The sequence below is a fragment of the Vipera ursinii genome (assembly GCF_947247035.1).
Source record: "Vipera ursinii genome assembly, chromosome: 1".
NCBI classification, from domain to species: domain Eukaryota; kingdom Metazoa; phylum Chordata; class Lepidosauria; order Squamata; family Viperidae; genus Vipera; species Vipera ursinii.
In genome coordinates this window covers 265,617,691-265,635,670 of record NC_139512.1, presented here as the reverse complement: position 1 = coordinate 265,635,670, position 17,980 = coordinate 265,617,691, and the positions used below count along the sequence as shown (strand labels likewise).

The window sequence follows — 17,980 nt, the reverse complement described above, 5'->3', positions numbered from 1 at the left end:
TGAGACAGTCAGCAATTTAATAAGTATAGCATGGACAGGAAGTGGGGGGAACTTTGAAGAGAAGATAAAGGTTAGAAAAATGCTAGCACAATTTCCTATATTATTTGGAATTTCCATTATACTGTATTAGAGTAATACATAACAAAATGCTATTATCCAGCTATTTGAGAGAAGGTTGCAAAGCACTTTAATTCAGGTCTCCTTCATTTCTGGAGTAGAAGGTTCATAGTCCAGAGACCATATTCATACACTGTGCTTTGGTAGCCTTGCACGTAAGACTCCAGCTTCAGTACTGTGTGGGATCTGTATTAAGAGTGGTTATAACCTACAGTCTCTGAGTATCACCTGCCCACTTATCCAGCACAGTAATTTGTATGAAACTTCCCTAAGTTTACATACAAGTACAGTACAGGATTTTTTGTGTGTGTGCTACGCGACATATTAGAATATTGTTATTAGAAGGTTCAGGCTTAATTATGTTCACGTTCAGACCCTTTAGAATTTCTCATCATGCAGAATGATTAATAAAGCAAACTGGCTACTACTTAGCTGTAATGCATTTTATTTCTAGTTTGAATATATGCAATGTTTTCTCCCATTTTCCACCTTAAGTCTATAATAATAAGTAGACTCCCATTGCTTGAATATCCCAAAAGGGTTAGCCTTTCACTCTCCTTTCTTTGTTCAGTATTGTATCTAATTAATATTCTGAAAAAAATCTGAAAGCTGTTTGGTGACCTAATGTAACTAATCTGGGTTTTAGAAATTTTCTTATCAGTAACTCAGCTAGTTTGGGGTTGTTGTTGTTGTTGTTTTTTGAATTCTCTAGAACAGGGGTCCCCAACCTCCGCTCTGTGGACTGGCACAGGGCCGCTGCATGCCAACAACCTGTTCACACAAACAAGCAAAGCCCCCATCTGTGGGATGCAAGCAGCACACAAAACCACACCCTCTCCGGTCTGTGGAAAAACCTTTCTCCATGGAATTGGTCCCCGGTGCCCAAAAAAAGTGCTTTAGATGGGCAGAAGTGCAAACATAGCACCTGTCTGTAGGTCTGTACAGCTTTCCCCAGAATGATACAGTCTCCACGGATGGCCTTATGCACTACAAAGTATCTTTTGGAAATCAAGTCCAAAGTGCTCCAGACCCTTAACAGCAAATAGCCCAGGGGTAGGCAACCTCGGCTCTTTTATGACTCATGGACTTCAACTCCCAGAATTCCTGAGTCAGCTATGCTGACTCAGGAATTCTGGGAGTTGAAGTCCATGAGTCATAAAAGAGCCGAGGTTGCCTACCCCTGAAATAGCCAAAATGTACAGAAGAGGATTTGTCTAAAGTTGAGACTGCAATATAATCAAAGTGACAGATTCAGGAGATTTTACTTAATCAACAAGGTCCGAATTCAACACAGGGAATTCCTCTTGTCTTGTAGGGTGAGGGCGGGTGGGGTGAAGACTGCTGCTTGGAAGTCCCCCGCCTCAGCTTAGCGAGTTGGATTGCAGACTTCAACCTGCCAAACCGAGCCTCCCTTTTGTGCCAATCGCCTCCTACAAGAGAGGGTAGAGTTTTTTGATCTATCAGCCCTGGTTTCCAATCAGCGCTAGGCACGATTGTCAGCGGGCGGCGGTGCTCCGGAACAATGACGATAATGATGATGATAATAATAATAATAATAATAATAATAATAATAATAATAATAATAATAATAATAATAATAATTTTATTTATATACCGCCCTTCTCCCGAGGGACTCAGGGCGGTGAACAGGGCAAATATAAAAAATACAAAAATGCAAAAGTTAAAAGAAAATTAAACATATGCCCAACTAAAAACAGTAAATACAAATATTAAAAATGACCGTAAAACCCAACCCATCCCCCATCAGGCCAGGCCGGCTTGTTCAAATAAGAATGTCTTCAGATCGCGACGGAGGCGATAAGAGGCGATCCTGAAAGCGGGTCTCCACGAGGGCGCCAGGCCAGCCTCGGACGGCCACGCAGGAACCCCACCCCCCCCGCCCCCTCCCGCCGCCGCCCGATTCAGAACGTGAGCTCGAGCGCCCCCGGCGTCCAAGTTGAAGGTTGCAGGCGAAGTCTGCAGTCGGCGAGACTCGGGACTTCGCCGCCTGTCCTCCTTCCCTCTGAGAGGAGAGCCCGAGGGGAGGTTCGGCGGCGGCGGCCGGCTGAGTTTCGGACTCCGGAGGCGGGAAAGCCCTCCTCGCCGTGTGTCTCTCGCTTTCCTGTTCGGAAGTGCTCGGTGCCAGGACTGGAAAAGGGACGCCTGCTCCAGCCTCCACCCCTGGGGCCGGCAGGAAAGCCCAGTCTCAACAACTTCTCTTTCCTTTGAAACGACACATGTTCGGGAGCCCAGCTGTCTCCCGCCGCTGCTAAAAAGAGAAAGGGGAAGTCGCGTGGGAGGCTGGCTGGGTGGAGAGGGAGAAACGGGATGACACCGGCGGCAGCCGTCCTCTCGCGCAGCTTTGACGCCAAAACAGACAGCAGGGGAACGTCTGTCCCCGCTAGCTTTTCGTCGGCGGTCCTCAAAGGCATTGCGCCGGAGCCCTAAGGAGTCACACCTGTCTGCGTAGAGGTGCAGATACTCCAGATTAACCGATTTGGGAATCGGCTGCTGGATGTTTGCTGCAGCGAATCATGCGATTAAAGCAATCGTTGCTACAATGCCGTGCCCCGAAACTGTAGGCTAACGATCCATCCCGATCCACAAATCCCATTCACTGTAATAGGTGCACAGTATACACCAGCGTTTTCCAACCTTAGGAACTTGAAGATGCGTGGACTTCAACTCCCAGAATTCCCCAGCCAGCTAAGAGCCTTGGTGGAGCAGTGGGCTAATGCCTCCTTAAGTAACACCAGCTGCCTGCAATTAGTGCAGGTTCGCATCCCACCAGGCTCAAGGTTGACTCAGCCTTCCATCCTTCCGAGGTAGGTAAAATGAGGACCCAGATTGTTGGGGGCAATTAAGCTGACTTTGTAATAATGCCGCTGGGGTGTGTGTGAAAGCCCTAATAAGCAGGCATATACATAGAATGAAGGCTACTGCTAAGCTTGTAAGCCGCCCTGAGTCTTTGGAGAAGGGCGGGATATAAATGGAATTAAAATAAAAATAAAATAAATATATATATATAAAACACGCTTCTGTTCTCCAGTTGTGTTTTGATTCAAGTTTTGCTGGGCTGCAGTTACAAATGTATCAATTATAGGCGACCTGCATTTCTAGTTGCACACCGGGTGCGCGCGTGGGCATGTTGTGTACATAATAAGCAAGTGATGATTTCAGTAAATTTCAGGGTTATGTTGCAACAACGTGGCTAACGTTGAACTTTAGTTCTCAGTGTGTAAATCACCTCTCGCGCAAGGTTCATAAAGTGGGCAGCTAGATCAGCTAGTTTCTTTCCTTCATTGCCCGCCTCCTGTCAAGCTGATTGGGAGACGGACAGCAGTCCAAGAGAGACGTATCGCTGGGGAACTATAACAAACTAAAGGATTTAAAAGTACAGAACGGCACTGCTGTTGTGGGATCTTGAGGAAAAGAAGAGAGGGGAAGAGAGAGTCATGAGAGGGAAAGACGAAAAGTCTTCATTAAAAGGTTGGTTAAATATTGTTTTCTTAACCATTCTTTTGTTTGAATATTGATGAAGAGGAAAAAACTTTTTCAACAACTTCTCTGCAGGAACAATGATTGAAACTTTGGAGGGGGGGAACATACTTACAATTACAAAATGTAATTATTTCTATCAACTAAGGCCATACAAGGATTGGGGCTCTCTTTTTGGTGCAGTGGAAATAATGGGAAAAAACCCTTTTGAAACAAAACTGAAGGAGTGAACAGAGGAAGTTGTAATGGAACTGAATGTCTTCAGAGAATCCTGGGGGGGAGCGGGTGGAAGCTCTAGTCTAGTTGCTTTGAACTCAGCTTGCTATGTAGACTTTAGCTTCCTTTCAAGGTTATTAAAGAGAAAGGATTCTATGGAGACGGATGAAGCAGCACTGGGGCCGTGAATGGGTCAGTCAATTCAGATAAAAAGTTTTCTTTGGCTTGAGCAATCTTTGGATTCGATTTGTCCATTCAGATTGTAAAGTGTGTGAAACCTGTCATATTTTAGGCAGACTGGCTAGCACTCTGAATACAGCTGCAAGTAGCTCTTCAGGCTTTAGAGATGTGGGACTGCACATTTTTTTTAAGACTTCTCACCATTGCCCCCTTAGTGTTCACATGCTGTAAGCATTGGCTTCCTCCAGTTTCATGGGTGCTTCCATTGTCCTTTGCATCAGTGTGTTACAGCAGATAACTGATTGGAACTAATTGACATGATCCTGGGTTTTTCTTCCTTTTAGAAGTATAGTGGTGCTGGAACATCAACGTTGTTCCAGGAGCATTTACTCTGCGCTGGCACCCACTGAGCGCCATTGAGACTTAGAACAGATAATTCCATAGTTCAACCACCTTGAAAAAATGTTGACAAACAAACCAAGAAAGAAAGGAACTCAAATTAGAAACGAATGGCTTTGCGGTGCACCTTACAGAACTACAGACCTCTGCCATTCATCACTTCTGCTCATGCTGGTGATGCTGCCAGGAACTGCAGCTTAGCATTACAGGGAGGGCCCAACGTTTCCTGCCTGTGATTTGGGAAATAATGGAGGACCGCCAGTATATTTTCATAGCTTTTGTGCCTTTGATTAAATTCCTCACGTTGGCTGAAAAGGAAAAACTGAGATGGAGCATGCGCGTTGTCGGCAATGGAACTTATGATTTATAAGGGGACTTCGTAGTCGGCAACAGGGGGCGCTCTGCTTTTCCTCGCTAAAGCAACCGGTGCTGGAAAACAGAAGTCATCTGGCAATTTTTTGACTCGGGAGCTGACTTCCCATCAACTGGCTTTTGTGCGCCGATTGCTGTGGAATTGTCGCTGAAATGCAGTTTGATCTTGATGTCTTTTCAGCGTCGATTCCCTTCCATATTCGGTGCCGGATTCACCAAACCGAGATCTTGCTACGTTCTGCAATCGTGCGTTAGCCAAGAGAGCGTTAGCCAAGAGAGAATTAGCGGTGGGACGGGGCGGTTCAGCTCAGCCTTTCTTTAGCCGACTTGTTCCCTCTGCGGCGTTGCAAAACCTACACTTCAACGCGTCCTTTTCCGCTTCGCGGTTGCGAAAAAATGTTTTCGGGGGCGCGCGCGCGCGCGCGCGCACAGATGTTACGCCAAAAAGGGGGGAAGGGCAGAGTTTGTAAAAAAGAAAGAAATCCAATTAGCGGTTATTTCCTCCTAAATCTCTCCTAGGAGACTCTGGAGTCGTGGGTAGCCTGAAAAAAGAAGCAGGCGGAAAAAAAAACACCCCTTCGGGTCACTCAATAGCATTCCTGCTGGGAACTTGTCTAAGAAACGATCCCAAGCGTAGGTTAAGATGCAAACGGATGAAATTTGAAGCTTCATCCATTCAACGCCCTCCTCCAAAACGGTGGCCTCCAGAGTTCCCATATTCCCACCCATCCTTATGTGCTTGGAGACCCCCCACAGATCTGTGGGGGAGGTGGTTACAACAGAGGCAGTACCTGGCGGCAGTTACACTCAACAAGTGAAAGCTGTGTTCTGCGGAGAAGGCTGCTAATCTCCTCCCCCTTATATTTTATGCAATCGATTATGTATTATTTCATGCAATCTTAACAACAAGCGGCCAAGGCCTCCATCAGAAGGAGGGGAGGAGGGAATCCGTTCCAGTTCCATCAAAAGATCTATAGCAGGGGTGTCAAACTCAATTTCACTGAGGGCCGCATCAGCATTGCGGTTGCCCTCAAGGGGCCGGGTGGGTATGGCCAGGGTGGGCGTGGCCTACTGGGTGGGCGTGGCCAGCTCTACATCGTTGGCATCAAGGGTGCCTATGGGGGCCTGGGCAGGTGTGGGCAGGAGTGGGACAGATCTGAGGGTCTCTGGCAGAAGGAGGGTCTCTGGGCCAGGGTCAAGGCAGTGGGGGCCGTTCTCTCAAAGTTTCCAGGATGGCTTCGCGGGCCACATGAAACCACTTCGCCGGCCGCATCCGGGCCCCGGGCCTTGTGTTTGACATGTCTGATCTATAGGTATTCTTTGAAGGAAAAAAAAGTCCTAGGGGCTACGGATTCAGCTGGCGCAGCCCCCTCCTTCAACCATTCGCGCCCCCCCCAATAATAATCTGTTCTGCAAGTCTGGGCCTTGCCTACCACCTGCGCTTTGGATCACCTGCTGGCTATATCTGGGCCTAATCCATTCATAAACAAACCTCATGGGTTCCGCTGTATTGCAGCGGCCGTATAAATACCCAAATAGCTTTTCAGGGGCGCACTGTTGTTCTGGGATCACGGTGATGATAATAATGAGGTGAAGCAATCAACTTTTTTTCCTGTTTCCTTCCACGACTTTTTGCAAATACTCTATGGAAATTTCCATTAACCCCTTCCGCTCGGGAAGATCGTGCGGATTTCTCCCCCACACCCCACCCCTTATTATTTTATTTATTTATTTATCTATCGACTTGTGTTGGAACGTTTTGGCCCCAAGTGTTGTCGGGAACAGCCCAAGGCAGCCGCGTGAACTCCCAAGGTCTTGCATATATCCAAGGGGGCTCTTGTTTGTTGAAACTGAGAAAGCCGGGCAGGAAATCGCCGCTTCCCTGAGTCCCTCCCTGCGGTTCCTTGACTGAAAGGCCATTCCTGACCAACCTCCGGCTCTCGCTGCTGCGGTGGCTTTTGCTCTGGGACAAAGTTTGAACCGCGCAAGCCGGGCTTCTCCGCTTCTCTTTCTTCATAACGGAGGTGAAAGATAAACCGGGCATTAATAGATCTCGTACGGGAAAAGGGATTATTGAGGCTCAAAGAAACGGGGGGGGGGGGAAGAGTGCTGTTGTTTCTGGCGAGGATTTCGGTAAGAAATGGATGGATAGACGATTGTTACGCTTTCTCTTTTTGGGGGGGCTACGCCTGACTTCTGGAAAACCACGAGCTTCCTTTCCCCCTCTCGACTCCGACTTTGATGAGTCTTGAGTGGCAGCAGACTTAATCCCCCTGCCCGCCCCCGGATGCCTCCTTTGGTTAATGATTCCTTTTAAAAGCTGGTTGTTTGCGGCTTTGAGGTGGTACCAGCTATTACAGTCAATGGACAAACACTCTTGTCTGCTGCTGGTGGGACGCTTTTGGATCATTAATAAATGCCCTCTGATAAGCTCAGGCTTCGCTGAGGCTCCAGTGGTTATTGTTTCACTGCCGGAATTTGCTCCGAGGTGGTTTTTGAAAGAGAAAGGGGAGGGAGAGCCTGGTCTGGTTTGCAAAGAGACTGCCAGTTTTAAATGCCAGTTAATTACCAGAGAGGGAACTCTAAAGAGAGTTTGGAACTACAGGTTGCCAAAATGCTTTGGGGGTTTGCGATGCTTTTGAATGTTCACCCCGACCTTGTTTACTGCTAAATTAACCCGGACCTCAATGAGATGTATTCCTGTATAGGTGTGTTACACGGAGTAACTGATTTAGGAAACCAAACTCGTACGATACGGGAGACATTCAACGTGTATGCGGGCGCAGATAGGAAGAGAGAAATTATTCGCAAAGCATTTTGAATGCAGTTTACTGGCACTTTGGAGTTTCACGTTTAGTACGTTGTATAACTAGGCTGGTACTTAAAACAATTGACAGGATTAAGCAATGGGCAGGCTAGTTTCCCAACCAGGCGCCCTCCGGGAACCGGCCTGCACGGCTGCCTGGGAATTCTGACATTGCAAACCCACCACTTGCGGGGGGCACCAGATGGATGAAGGCTGACTAAGACAAAAACGCGCGCCGTGACGCTCTGTTCCTCATGATTAGTAACGGAGAATATTTTGCTCGGGGGCCGAACTGAGCAGATAGCGGGGTTGGGGGGGGTGTGAGAGGGAGAGAGATAGCAAAAGCGAGCTGCATCACGCTCCCTTTGCGAGTTTCCTCAGGGCCAAAAATGTCGCAAGGACCATTCTTACGCTCTTATCTGTAAGCACAAGCTGATCTTGCAATAAGGTCTCCTCCCCTGGGGCACTTCTGACAAGCAAAATGCCACCATGCTCTAAGTAGATAAAGAGACAGGTTTTCCTCGGGACTGTGGCAAAAGGAAGCGGGGAAGAGACGGGTGCACGGGAAGGGGAAAAAAAATCAAGGACGCCCGTTTGGTCTAAAACTTTCCTCGAGAGTTTTTAGCGACATTCAGGAATGTGTGTGTGGGGGGGGGGGAAGGACGACACACTTCCTTGTCGCTACCGAGCCTCGCAGCGGGCTGCGCCGTCTTTTAAGAGTCGCGCCGCGTTTGGAACGGAGCAAACCCGCCCTGGTGCCCAATTTGCACAAGTGTGAACCGCGCCAGCCCCCTTCCCCGCTGGGTACCCCTGGGAGGTGGCCGTGAGCGCAGCCAAGGTCAGCCTAGTTCTCAAAAGGCGAAGGGGGAGGGGGGAAAAAAGGAGAAATTTAATAATAATAATAATAATAATAATAATAATAATAATAATAATAATAATAATAATAATAATAATAATAATAAAGTTGGAAGGGACCTTGGAGGTCATCTAGTCCAACCCCCTGCTCAGGCAGGAAACCTTATACCAGGGGTCTTCAAACTTGGCCCTTTTATGACTTGTGGACTTCAACTCCCAGAATTCCTCAGCCAGCAAAGCTGGCTGAGGAATTCTGGGAGTTGAAGCCCACAAGTCATAAAAGGGCCAAGTTTGAAGACCCCTGCCTTATACCATTTCAGGCAAATGGCTGTCCAGTCTCTTGTTGCTTTCGTTCCTTCTCTCCCCCACCCCCCGCCCCTCCGCCCGGCGGGACTAGCAAGAAATACACTCTAACCTTACAAGATTCCGACCCAACGTTGCGCTGTTGGTTGTTTTTTTTTTTTTTTTTTCTCCTAACCTCTTGAAAAAAAAGCTTCTGAATTGCCCCTCCCCGAATTGCCCCTCCCCTCCCGCAGGCCCGCCTGGCCTGACTCTTGGAAACGTCAAAGCGAAAGAAAGAAGGAAGGAAGGAAGGAAGGAAGGGAAGGGAAGGGCGGTCGGCGCGCTGCCTGCGGCCGGGCGCCAGGCTTTGCGTATCTTCTGGCGGCTCCCGGGCGCCCGGAACGGCGACTCAGCCTCTTCCTCATTGTTCCAGCCGGCTCCTCCCCTTTTTCCTCTCCTCCTCGTTTATATAAAGCCCTCGGCGAGCGCCGGAGATCGGGAGTTTTCTTTCGCAGCTGCTAAGCATCCTTTGCGCTTTTTTTCCCCTTGGCTGGCTGGCTGACTGACTGACTCGTTCACTTTAACTCGGTCGTAGATCGATCTGGTTTCCTTTCCCCCCACCCACCCACCCACCCACCCATCGGCTTGGATTTATCGCTATTGCTGTTTTTGCTCTGCGATGACGGTCAAAACTGAAGCTTCTGGATCTACGCTAACTTATTCAAAGATGAGAGGGATGGTGGCGATTTTGATCGGTGAGTAAAGGGGGTCGAGCAAGGACCACCGAGCCAGAGTCACCGCCTCGGCCGTTCACAGAAAGATTTCTTTTGAGATTATTTTCGGAGGCCGGATGAAAGAGCGCCTAAATAGCTACCTTTTAACAAGGAGCGTCTCATTTTATTTTATTTTATTTTATTTTATTGAGAAAAAAAATGAAGTTTGCTTTAAATACATTTAAAGAGCACCTAAATAAATCGCTTTTTTAAACGTGCTAAAAAAAACAACAACACGAAGGAAAGGGAAAAGATGAAAGTTGTCGATTGATCGGGATTCAGCTTCTGTGTTTCTTTATTTGCAGCTTTCATGAAACAGAGAAGGATGGGGTTGAACGACTTCATTCAAAAAATAGCCACCAACTCCTATGCATGCAAACAGTAAGTATGTTTTGCTTTTCTGCGTGCTAGATGCACGGAAGTTACAAATTTAATTATAGTCTTGTGAGATGTTACCTAACTTCTCCCCCAGGGAGAGAGGAGTTGAAACACGATCTGTTTGTAAATTGAACTTCTCTAGTCTAAGGATAACTACTACACAGAGTCAGGTTCCACTGAGTTCAGCATATTTAGGAAGTAGACTTAAGAATGTGAGCTTGGCTGCTTTAATTAAGAGTTTCACCATAAAAGTACCTGTTATGTAGTGACTGTAATCCTATACCACTTACCTACAAGCAAATCTCGTTGAACTCAGCGGGAGTTGTTTTTGAGAGGGAGTTGTTTTTGAGAAGGCCAGGGCGTGTGCTGGTTTTAGAAAACTGTGTGTGTTTCTGTTGCCCCAGTAGGGACTAAAACTGTCCAGAGAAATGGCATCTTGTTTGAATTCTGTTGATTTCTCTGCCATTCCCTTTTTCTCTCTGATCTATAATTGCAGAAGAAACCTGAGTCTCTTTGCTCAGGTTTGTTGCCTCTCTTTTTCCATCTTACCTTTGAAACCTAATAAACTGTTTCAATCTAGTAAACTAGCCAGCCTGACTTTTGCTCAACTAGAGTTAGCCTGCCACCTTGTGGTGAGATAATTCCCATGTTCCAGGCATGTTGTAATTGAACTAATTCCATTCTGTCTGATACTTTTACAGTCCTGAAGTACAATCCATTCTGAAGATTTCCCAACCTCAAGAACCAGAACTTATGAATGCCAATCCTTCTCCTCCAGTAAGTGGCCTTGGTTCCATGTATATTTAACTTGGAAAGACATGTTTTGAAATAAAGATCCAGCATAATTATTTAAAAGGGAAGATTTTATTTTTTTAAAAAAAGGGAGGGGCGAGAGTTGTTTTCTGAAGCCCCAGCACAAAACAGCTTATAATTTTATTTGTTGGTTTTAAAGTCTGTATCCAAGCATTTCAGTACAAAAATCAACACTTTTTTTTTTTCCATTGCAGCCTAGTCCATCTCAACAAATCAACCTTGGCCCATCATCTAACCCTCATGCTAAACCGTCAGATTTCCATTTCCTGAAAGTTATTGGGAAAGGTAGTTTTGGAAAGGTAAGCTATGTCTTGATTTTGCTAATTGGTTTTTAAGGATAAACATTCATTGCTTTTATAACCAGATGGATAAAATTAAGTCTTCAGAACAGTCTCATCCAAGACATTTGTATTAGTATGAAGTTGAGAAAATAAATTGAATAAGCAAAGTTAAATTGGTACTCTTACAAGAGCTATTTATCTTAAAGACTGGGAGAATTTGGATTATATTCAAAAGGGTTTGACGGCTTCATTGCCTGTCTCTAAAGTATTGCCCTTTACCATACTCAGATACAAAACTTTAAGCCTATAATTATACTGAACTGTACAAGTAGCTGTATTTTTGCAACTAACAAAAAGGAAGATGTAGTTTTAACTTGGATTTCTTGGAATCACCCTTAAACTTACACGATCATCGTTGGTTTCTTTCAGGTTCTTCTTGCAAGGCACAAGGCAGAAGAACAATTCTATGCAGTAAAAGTACTCCAGAAAAAAGCAATCCTGAAAAAGAAGGAGGTAAATATTGACTTAATCTTGTTCCAAAGAAATACCAAGCAAGGAAATAATTCTACCTTAGGGCAGTTCATAAATTACATTATAATGAGTAAGCTTTCGGCTTCCCAGAACACCTCCTAAGGTAAACAAAAGGTAGACAGGAAGCAGAAAAGGCATCATAAAGCCTACAGAATGTCCACTTTTAAAGCCACCACTTTTAAGCAGAATGTGGAAAATTAATCCCCAAAGATGCTTCGTTGCTGTTTTATGCCCTCTTGAGTTGGTCTAAATTCAGGAATTTTCTTGCGGTCACTTAGTTTGCTTTATCACAATTCAGTTGTATTGTGATTCTGGCAAATATTGCTAACAACTGGTTCCATACCTCTTTTTCTTTTCCAGGAGAAACATATTATGTCTGAACGCAATGTCCTCCTTAAGAACGTGAAGCATCCGTTCCTGGTGGGACTTCACTTTTCCTTCCAGACAGCTGACAAGCTGTATTTTGTCCTAGACTACATCAATGGTGGAGAGGTGAGCAAAAAGGACACTTGGGCCCTCCAAAGTGTGTATGTGTGTGGGGGGGTGGGTTGAATAGAGTTGGGTTCTTGCTTGGAAAGTTGGAAGTTAGTCCACAGTAACACACGCTTAAGTGCTCCTTGTTTGTAATGAAAAAGGGGATGATTCTAAGGCAGAGGTGCTAGATTCAGTCTCCTGCTTGGCAACCTCTAATAGCAGGAAATAGCCAGAGGATTACTAGGCTGTTTCCGACAATTATCCTCTCTAACTTAGTATGCTGTGTTTAATTAAATGCACCCCCCCTTTCTATCTTGCAGTTGTTCTACCATCTCCAGAGAGAACGTTGCTTCCTGGAGCCAAGAGCTCGTTTTTATGCTGCTGAAATAGCTAGTGCACTGGGCTACCTGCATTCTTTGAACATTGTATACCGGTAAGCACTGTACTTAATGTACGCATATTTGTTTGAAAGGCAGGAACTGAGTTCTCATTTATCAGCTGTTTTGCAAAAATGCTTGCTATGGGCTTTGGGATCAGTAACTTTACTCCTAAATAATTGCCCTGATTAGCACTTGCTGTTTCTGGGTATGGACTGGGTGCCATTAGCTACCGGGTTAAAGTGGCTAGAAGATCATACACGACAGTGGCTTATTTTGGGGGGGAAAGCTTATAAATCAGACAAATGTGAATCACAGATGTTCAGACAGGTAAGATTTGAAGTTGACCAGTCTTTCATATTCTTTGCCACAGGGACTTGAAGCCAGAGAACATTTTGCTTGATTCTCAGGGCCACATTGTTTTGACTGACTTTGGACTCTGCAAAGAGAACATTGAACACAATGGCACAACTTCCACATTTTGCGGCACTCCTGAAGTAAGTTTGAGATCTGCTTTGTCCCGTGACAGTGATGTATGTGTACTACTGCATGACCATGGCAGTAGTTTCCCTGCTGAGGCTATAGGACATTACGTGCCAGCTTTGTGAAAGTGGATGGTCCTGTTTGATGGCTGCCACTAGAGGGTTAAAAAAAGAAAGTTCTATTGGAGTTCCTGTAGAAAAATGCTCAAGGTGTAGAAACTGGTTTGATTGTCCAGGTTGACCTGGCCCCTAGTTCGCATATGCAAGCCCCAGGCATTTTGCTGTTTTTCTCGGTGAAGAACCTGTGGTCCAATCCATCTTAGCTGACCGAGATAGCAGTCAAGAAAATTGGGAGTCATCTGTGGGGCTGCAGGTTCCCCATGCCAACTTTGAGCAAATCTACGCCTAAAGAGGGTACATTTATCTTACATGTGCCATTAATTATTGGCCTTCAGGTTTTTTCTAATCAAATGTTCCCATTCTTTTATTTGTGTACAATAGTACCTGGCCCCTGAAGTCCTTCACAAGCAACCTTATGACTGGACTGTGGACTGGTGGTGCCTTGGGGCAGTTTTGTACGAGATGCTTTATGGACTGGTAAGTAAGAACAGGAATGATATATTTAATCTGCTTGCTGGGAGTGTTTGCCACTCCAGTAATTATAATAAAGGAAATAAATATAAACGTTGATGCTACTGAAATTTATGAGGCAATTTCAGGGATGCCCATATTTGCTGGTGAGGTTCTTGCCTCCAGCAGCCCTCTCCTAATGGGTTTAATAATTCGTGGAAAACATTTTTTTAAATCCTCCCCTTATTATTTTTATAAACAACTCAAGGCATTAAATATTCCTAATACTCCGTCCTTCCCCTATTTTCCCCATAACAAGCTTGCAAGATAAGTTGGGGCTGAGAGAGACTGGCCAAAATCATCTAGCTTTCATACCTAAAGTCGGACTAGAACTCAGTTTCTTGGTTTCTAGCCTTGATACCGTAGCCCTTAGACCAAACTGGCTTATTTAATGGATGTTGCACTAAAGTGAGTCTTGCTTCAAAGCTCAGAGTGTGGTGGGGGTGGTTAAAATATTTTGAGTAGGATTGCAGTCAGGCTTCCATCACAAGTGGTTGTGAACAAAATTGGAGAAAGGAGTGGGCATGCATGATACCTTGAACTCCCAGAGGAATGACAAGATGCAAAACTTCACAAATCAAATCAGTAAATAACAGTAAGGTTAGACAATGCATAGTAAATATTTTTTCTCTCCTTGCAGCCCCCTTTCTACAGCAGAAACACAGCAGAAATGTATGACAACATCTTGAACAAACCTCTACAACTGAAGCCAAATATCACCAACTCTGCTAGACACCTTTTGGAAGGACTTTTGCAGAAGGACAGAACTAAGAGGCTAGGAGCAAAGGAAGACTTTGTAAGTATAATTTTGAAAATAGGTGAAAGGCATTTGAGAATTTGGCTGGACAGTTTCAATTCTTTGTATTTAAACTAATGTAATTTCCATTATTTCAACAGATGGAGATTAAGAATCACATTTTCTTCTCTCCAATTAACTGGGATGATCTTATAAACAAGAAGATTACACCACCTTTTAACCCAAATGTGGTAAGAGCTCTTCTAATTGCATAATGGCCAGGGAGGATTTATTTTATTGGGGATGCCGGAAGTGTGTTTGTGTGTGTGCATAAATCAAGAATGAGTGTCAGAGTTCACACCAGGATACAACAGGAAGTCACAGTTCTCCAGACACTTAATACCCACCACCAAAAAAAGATTGTATTTGACTTAACAGAAGACTTAAACATGTTGCCACTAATTAATGGAGTATTGATTTGCCCGATGCAGGGCAAAAAAATTCTGAGCCTTTTTATACTCACACACATACACATTTTCTTTCCACCTCTCTGAGTTAACTAATAACTTTTAAAAGGTTTGCTTTTTAAACTTGGAGAACCCAGTAGTGGATTTAAAGGAGTGTTTCAGTTGTCAAATGATTTTTCAGAGGTCGTCTAGACACTGGTGATAAGTCTCACCATACACACATGGTTACTTTTGAAAGCAAATTCACTGACTTCGGTGGGTCTATTCCAGGGCAATTTAGTTTGGAATTAGTCCTGCTGTTAAAGGTGCTTTTATACTGTGCTTCGATACTGAGGCTGTCCTGGACAAGATAGACGTGTCAGATTGGATTTAGGTAGGCTACAGGAAGAATTTCTTTTTGTAAGTTTGGCAGAGGGGATTCTTGGACTTAACTCAAGAGATAGAGGAGGCTGCAGAGAAATGGGAAGCTATCCTGTTCTGGCATCTGCAGCAAAACCCTCTTGTGGATCCAACCTTTTTTATCTGCCTAGGCTACTTAGTTATGAGAGCCTCCAGCACTAATTAATATTAGCCTATTACGACCTTGCAGCAGAGTGCCTAAAATGGGCATCCCCACCTTGGTATCCTTCAGATAACCTGGAACGACGACTTCCAGAATTATTTGGCTACATTAGCTGGGAATTCTGGCAACTGCCGTTTCAATACCTTTGAGGACTCCAGGCTGCAGAAAGTTGGCCTGGACCTTCGTTAACCTCAGGAGTGGTGAACAGGGAGAAGAAACCCGAGAATTGGTTTCCAATTACTTTTAGGAAAAAGTGGCTTCATTTGATCGAGTGTTTACCTTGAATTGGAAGATAGCGTAGTATTAAGTGTCCTTGCAGCTTACCATTAACATCCAAATAACTCTTGTTTTTCTTGCAGAGCGGGCCCAATGATCTGCGACACTTTGACCCCGAGTTTACAGAGGAGCCTGTCCCAAACTCCATTGGCCAGTCTTCAGACAGCATCCTCATCACTGCCAGTGTCAAAGAGGCTGCTGAAGCATTTCTGGGCTTTTCCTATGCTCCCCCCATGGATTCTTTCCTTTGAATTTTGTGATTTCTTTTCTTTTTCTTTCTTTTTTTTTAATAATCCTTTTGGCATTCTGATCGAGCTGCCAGTTGCCTGGTCATCTTGAAAGATAAAGTTTTGCACATCTTCCCACTGTGTGGCAGCTTTGCAGCCTTAATTTCAACTGTATTGTTTGCTGAAAGTTTTTTTTTTTTTGAGGGGGGTGTTGTTCTTCTCCAATTGGAAGAGCACATTTAACTCCTTTCAAGTGAACTCATGACATTTCACTACTGGTTCTTCCCACTCACCCAAGTGGTGCTACATCAAGGTTGCAAGTGCTGAAAGGAGAAGGGGGAAAAGCAACTGCTGCCATAGATTGCTAGAGTCTAAGCCTCAGAACAAAACTCTTTGTGTCCTTGATTGGTGAACATAGCCCCAACGTGGAGATCTTTCTGGATGTGAAGAGAACTTTATGAAGATGTGCCTTTTTTTCTCCCTTCCTGACGTTGAGATCTTTGTGAACTCCAAAGTTTTTATCATAGAGTGCTTTCTGGATTCATGTGTGAGCGAGTGTGTAACCTGGACAATGGCAGGAGTGTGATTTGTATATTCCCACAGACAGACTTAGCTCAGAGGTGCCCTTGTGACACTTGGAGGACAGTATGGGGCATTGTTTGTTCCTTCCATATTTGGAAGACAATAAATAAATGTAGATAGTGATTTTTTAAAAGAAAAATATGTAAAAAAAATATATAGTTCAAATGGGCTTCAACTACTTGTATCCCAAATGCTTGAAGAAAGCATTGCTGCTATGGAAATATATATATACAGATACATATGTATATAAATATTTCTATTTTTAAGAAATGGTTTCTATGGACCAAAATGCCCCAGCTGTTGTCTGGTAATCTGTTGGTTTAGTTCATTTTTTGTTCATAATCTGTAAACTTGGGCATTATTTATGAGTATTGTTTGCTTGCATTCCTTGTTGTATGTATTTGTAAATAGATCTGTACAGTTGATTGCAATGCTAAATGAATATTTAAAAGAAAAAAAAAACTGTAAAGGCTCATAATGTATACCACCATTGTAATGTACTTAATATGGTTAAGATATGTACCATTTTTGTGACCAAACCCATTGGTTTGCAGTAAAATCTTGGGACAATATTTCTATTAATGGTTTCAGTGTCTTTATAAATTCAGATTATTTCTCCATCTTTATTCAGAATGCAGTTTAGAGTCAAAACCACCCACTACTGATTCAGAATATTCTTTTCAGTATTCAACAATAGTACTAAAGATACATGATTTTTGGATAGTAAAAAATGCACATTGTGAAGATGTTTTTGATTTACAATTTCCAGTGGCCTAGCAGGATGTACCACTAGAACAGACATGTCAAACACAAGGCCCGGGGGCCGGATCCAGCCCGCGAAGTGGTTTCATGTGGCCCACAAAGCCATCCTGGAAACAGTGAGGGAACGGCCCCCACTGCCTTGGCCTTGGCCCAGAGACCCTCCTTCTGCCAGAGACCCTCAGATCTGTCCCACTCCTGCCCAGGCCCCCATAGGCACTCTTGATGCGAACAATGTAGAGCTGGCCTTGCCCATCCAGTAGGCCATATGCACTCCACCCAGTAGGCCACGCCCACCCAGGCCACACCCACCTGGCCCCTTGAGGGCAACCGCAATGCTGATGCGCCCCTCATTGAAATTGAGTTTGACACCCCTGCACTAGAACATCAGAAAAATAGTAGTAGTGGGGTACTATTATGTGGCTACCTATGGGGCATGGAACAATTACAGATCTGAAAGTTATCTCTGCCATTACTTCTCCCTTCCTGCCAGGCATAATGATGCTATAGCCTCCAAATGTCCTATCCCAATGCAATACAAAATAGAAAATATGATCTGGGCAATGACCTCTCATCAAGTTTATTTCATTATATAAAATCTTCCTCAATGGTGTCCTGGTTGTGAATGCTCCTTGCTAAAGGAAACAAATGCAATGACAAGAGTACTCTCTTTATTAACTAATGAGTTTTAACCAAGAAATCTCATAGGTACTTTTTCAACGTTTAGCTTAAATCTCTTGAAATGTGGACCGTGTTCTGGTTGCAGAGCAACAAAAGTAAGTCTAGCCTCTCCACAACAGCCTTTAGCATATTTTCTCCAGGCCTTAGCAAGCAAAATTTCTTGATCAGCTTATTTTTCAAAACCATCAAGACTCTGGCCCTTTCTTCCTGTATATTTTATAATTAG

General features: G+C 44.4%; 1 protein-coding gene across 2 annotated transcripts; it reads left to right on the top strand.

The window, feature by feature from the left end:
* Positions 1-3,466: 3,466 nt before the first annotated feature.
* SGK1 (serum/glucocorticoid regulated kinase 1) lies at positions 3,467-16,892 on the top strand. Of its 2 annotated transcripts, none has more exons than XM_083362389.1 (12): positions 3,467-3,606; positions 9,804-9,879; positions 10,578-10,653; positions 10,884-10,988; positions 11,400-11,483; positions 11,862-11,993; positions 12,296-12,408; positions 12,726-12,849; positions 13,336-13,431; positions 14,105-14,260; positions 14,362-14,451; positions 15,589-16,892. In XM_083362389.1, exons 1-12 carry the CDS (start codon positions 3,573-3,575, stop codon positions 15,754-15,756), a joined length of 1,254 nt encoding a protein of 417 aa, XP_083218515.1. In that variant the 5' UTR covers positions 3,467-3,572; the 3' UTR covers positions 15,757-16,892. The 2 variants fall into 2 exon arrangements, with proteins under 2 accessions (XP_083218515.1, XP_083218514.1); XM_083362388.1 differs by lacking the exon at positions 3,467-3,606 and adding an exon at positions 8,806-9,480.
* Positions 16,893-17,980: the final 1,088 nt, after the last annotated feature.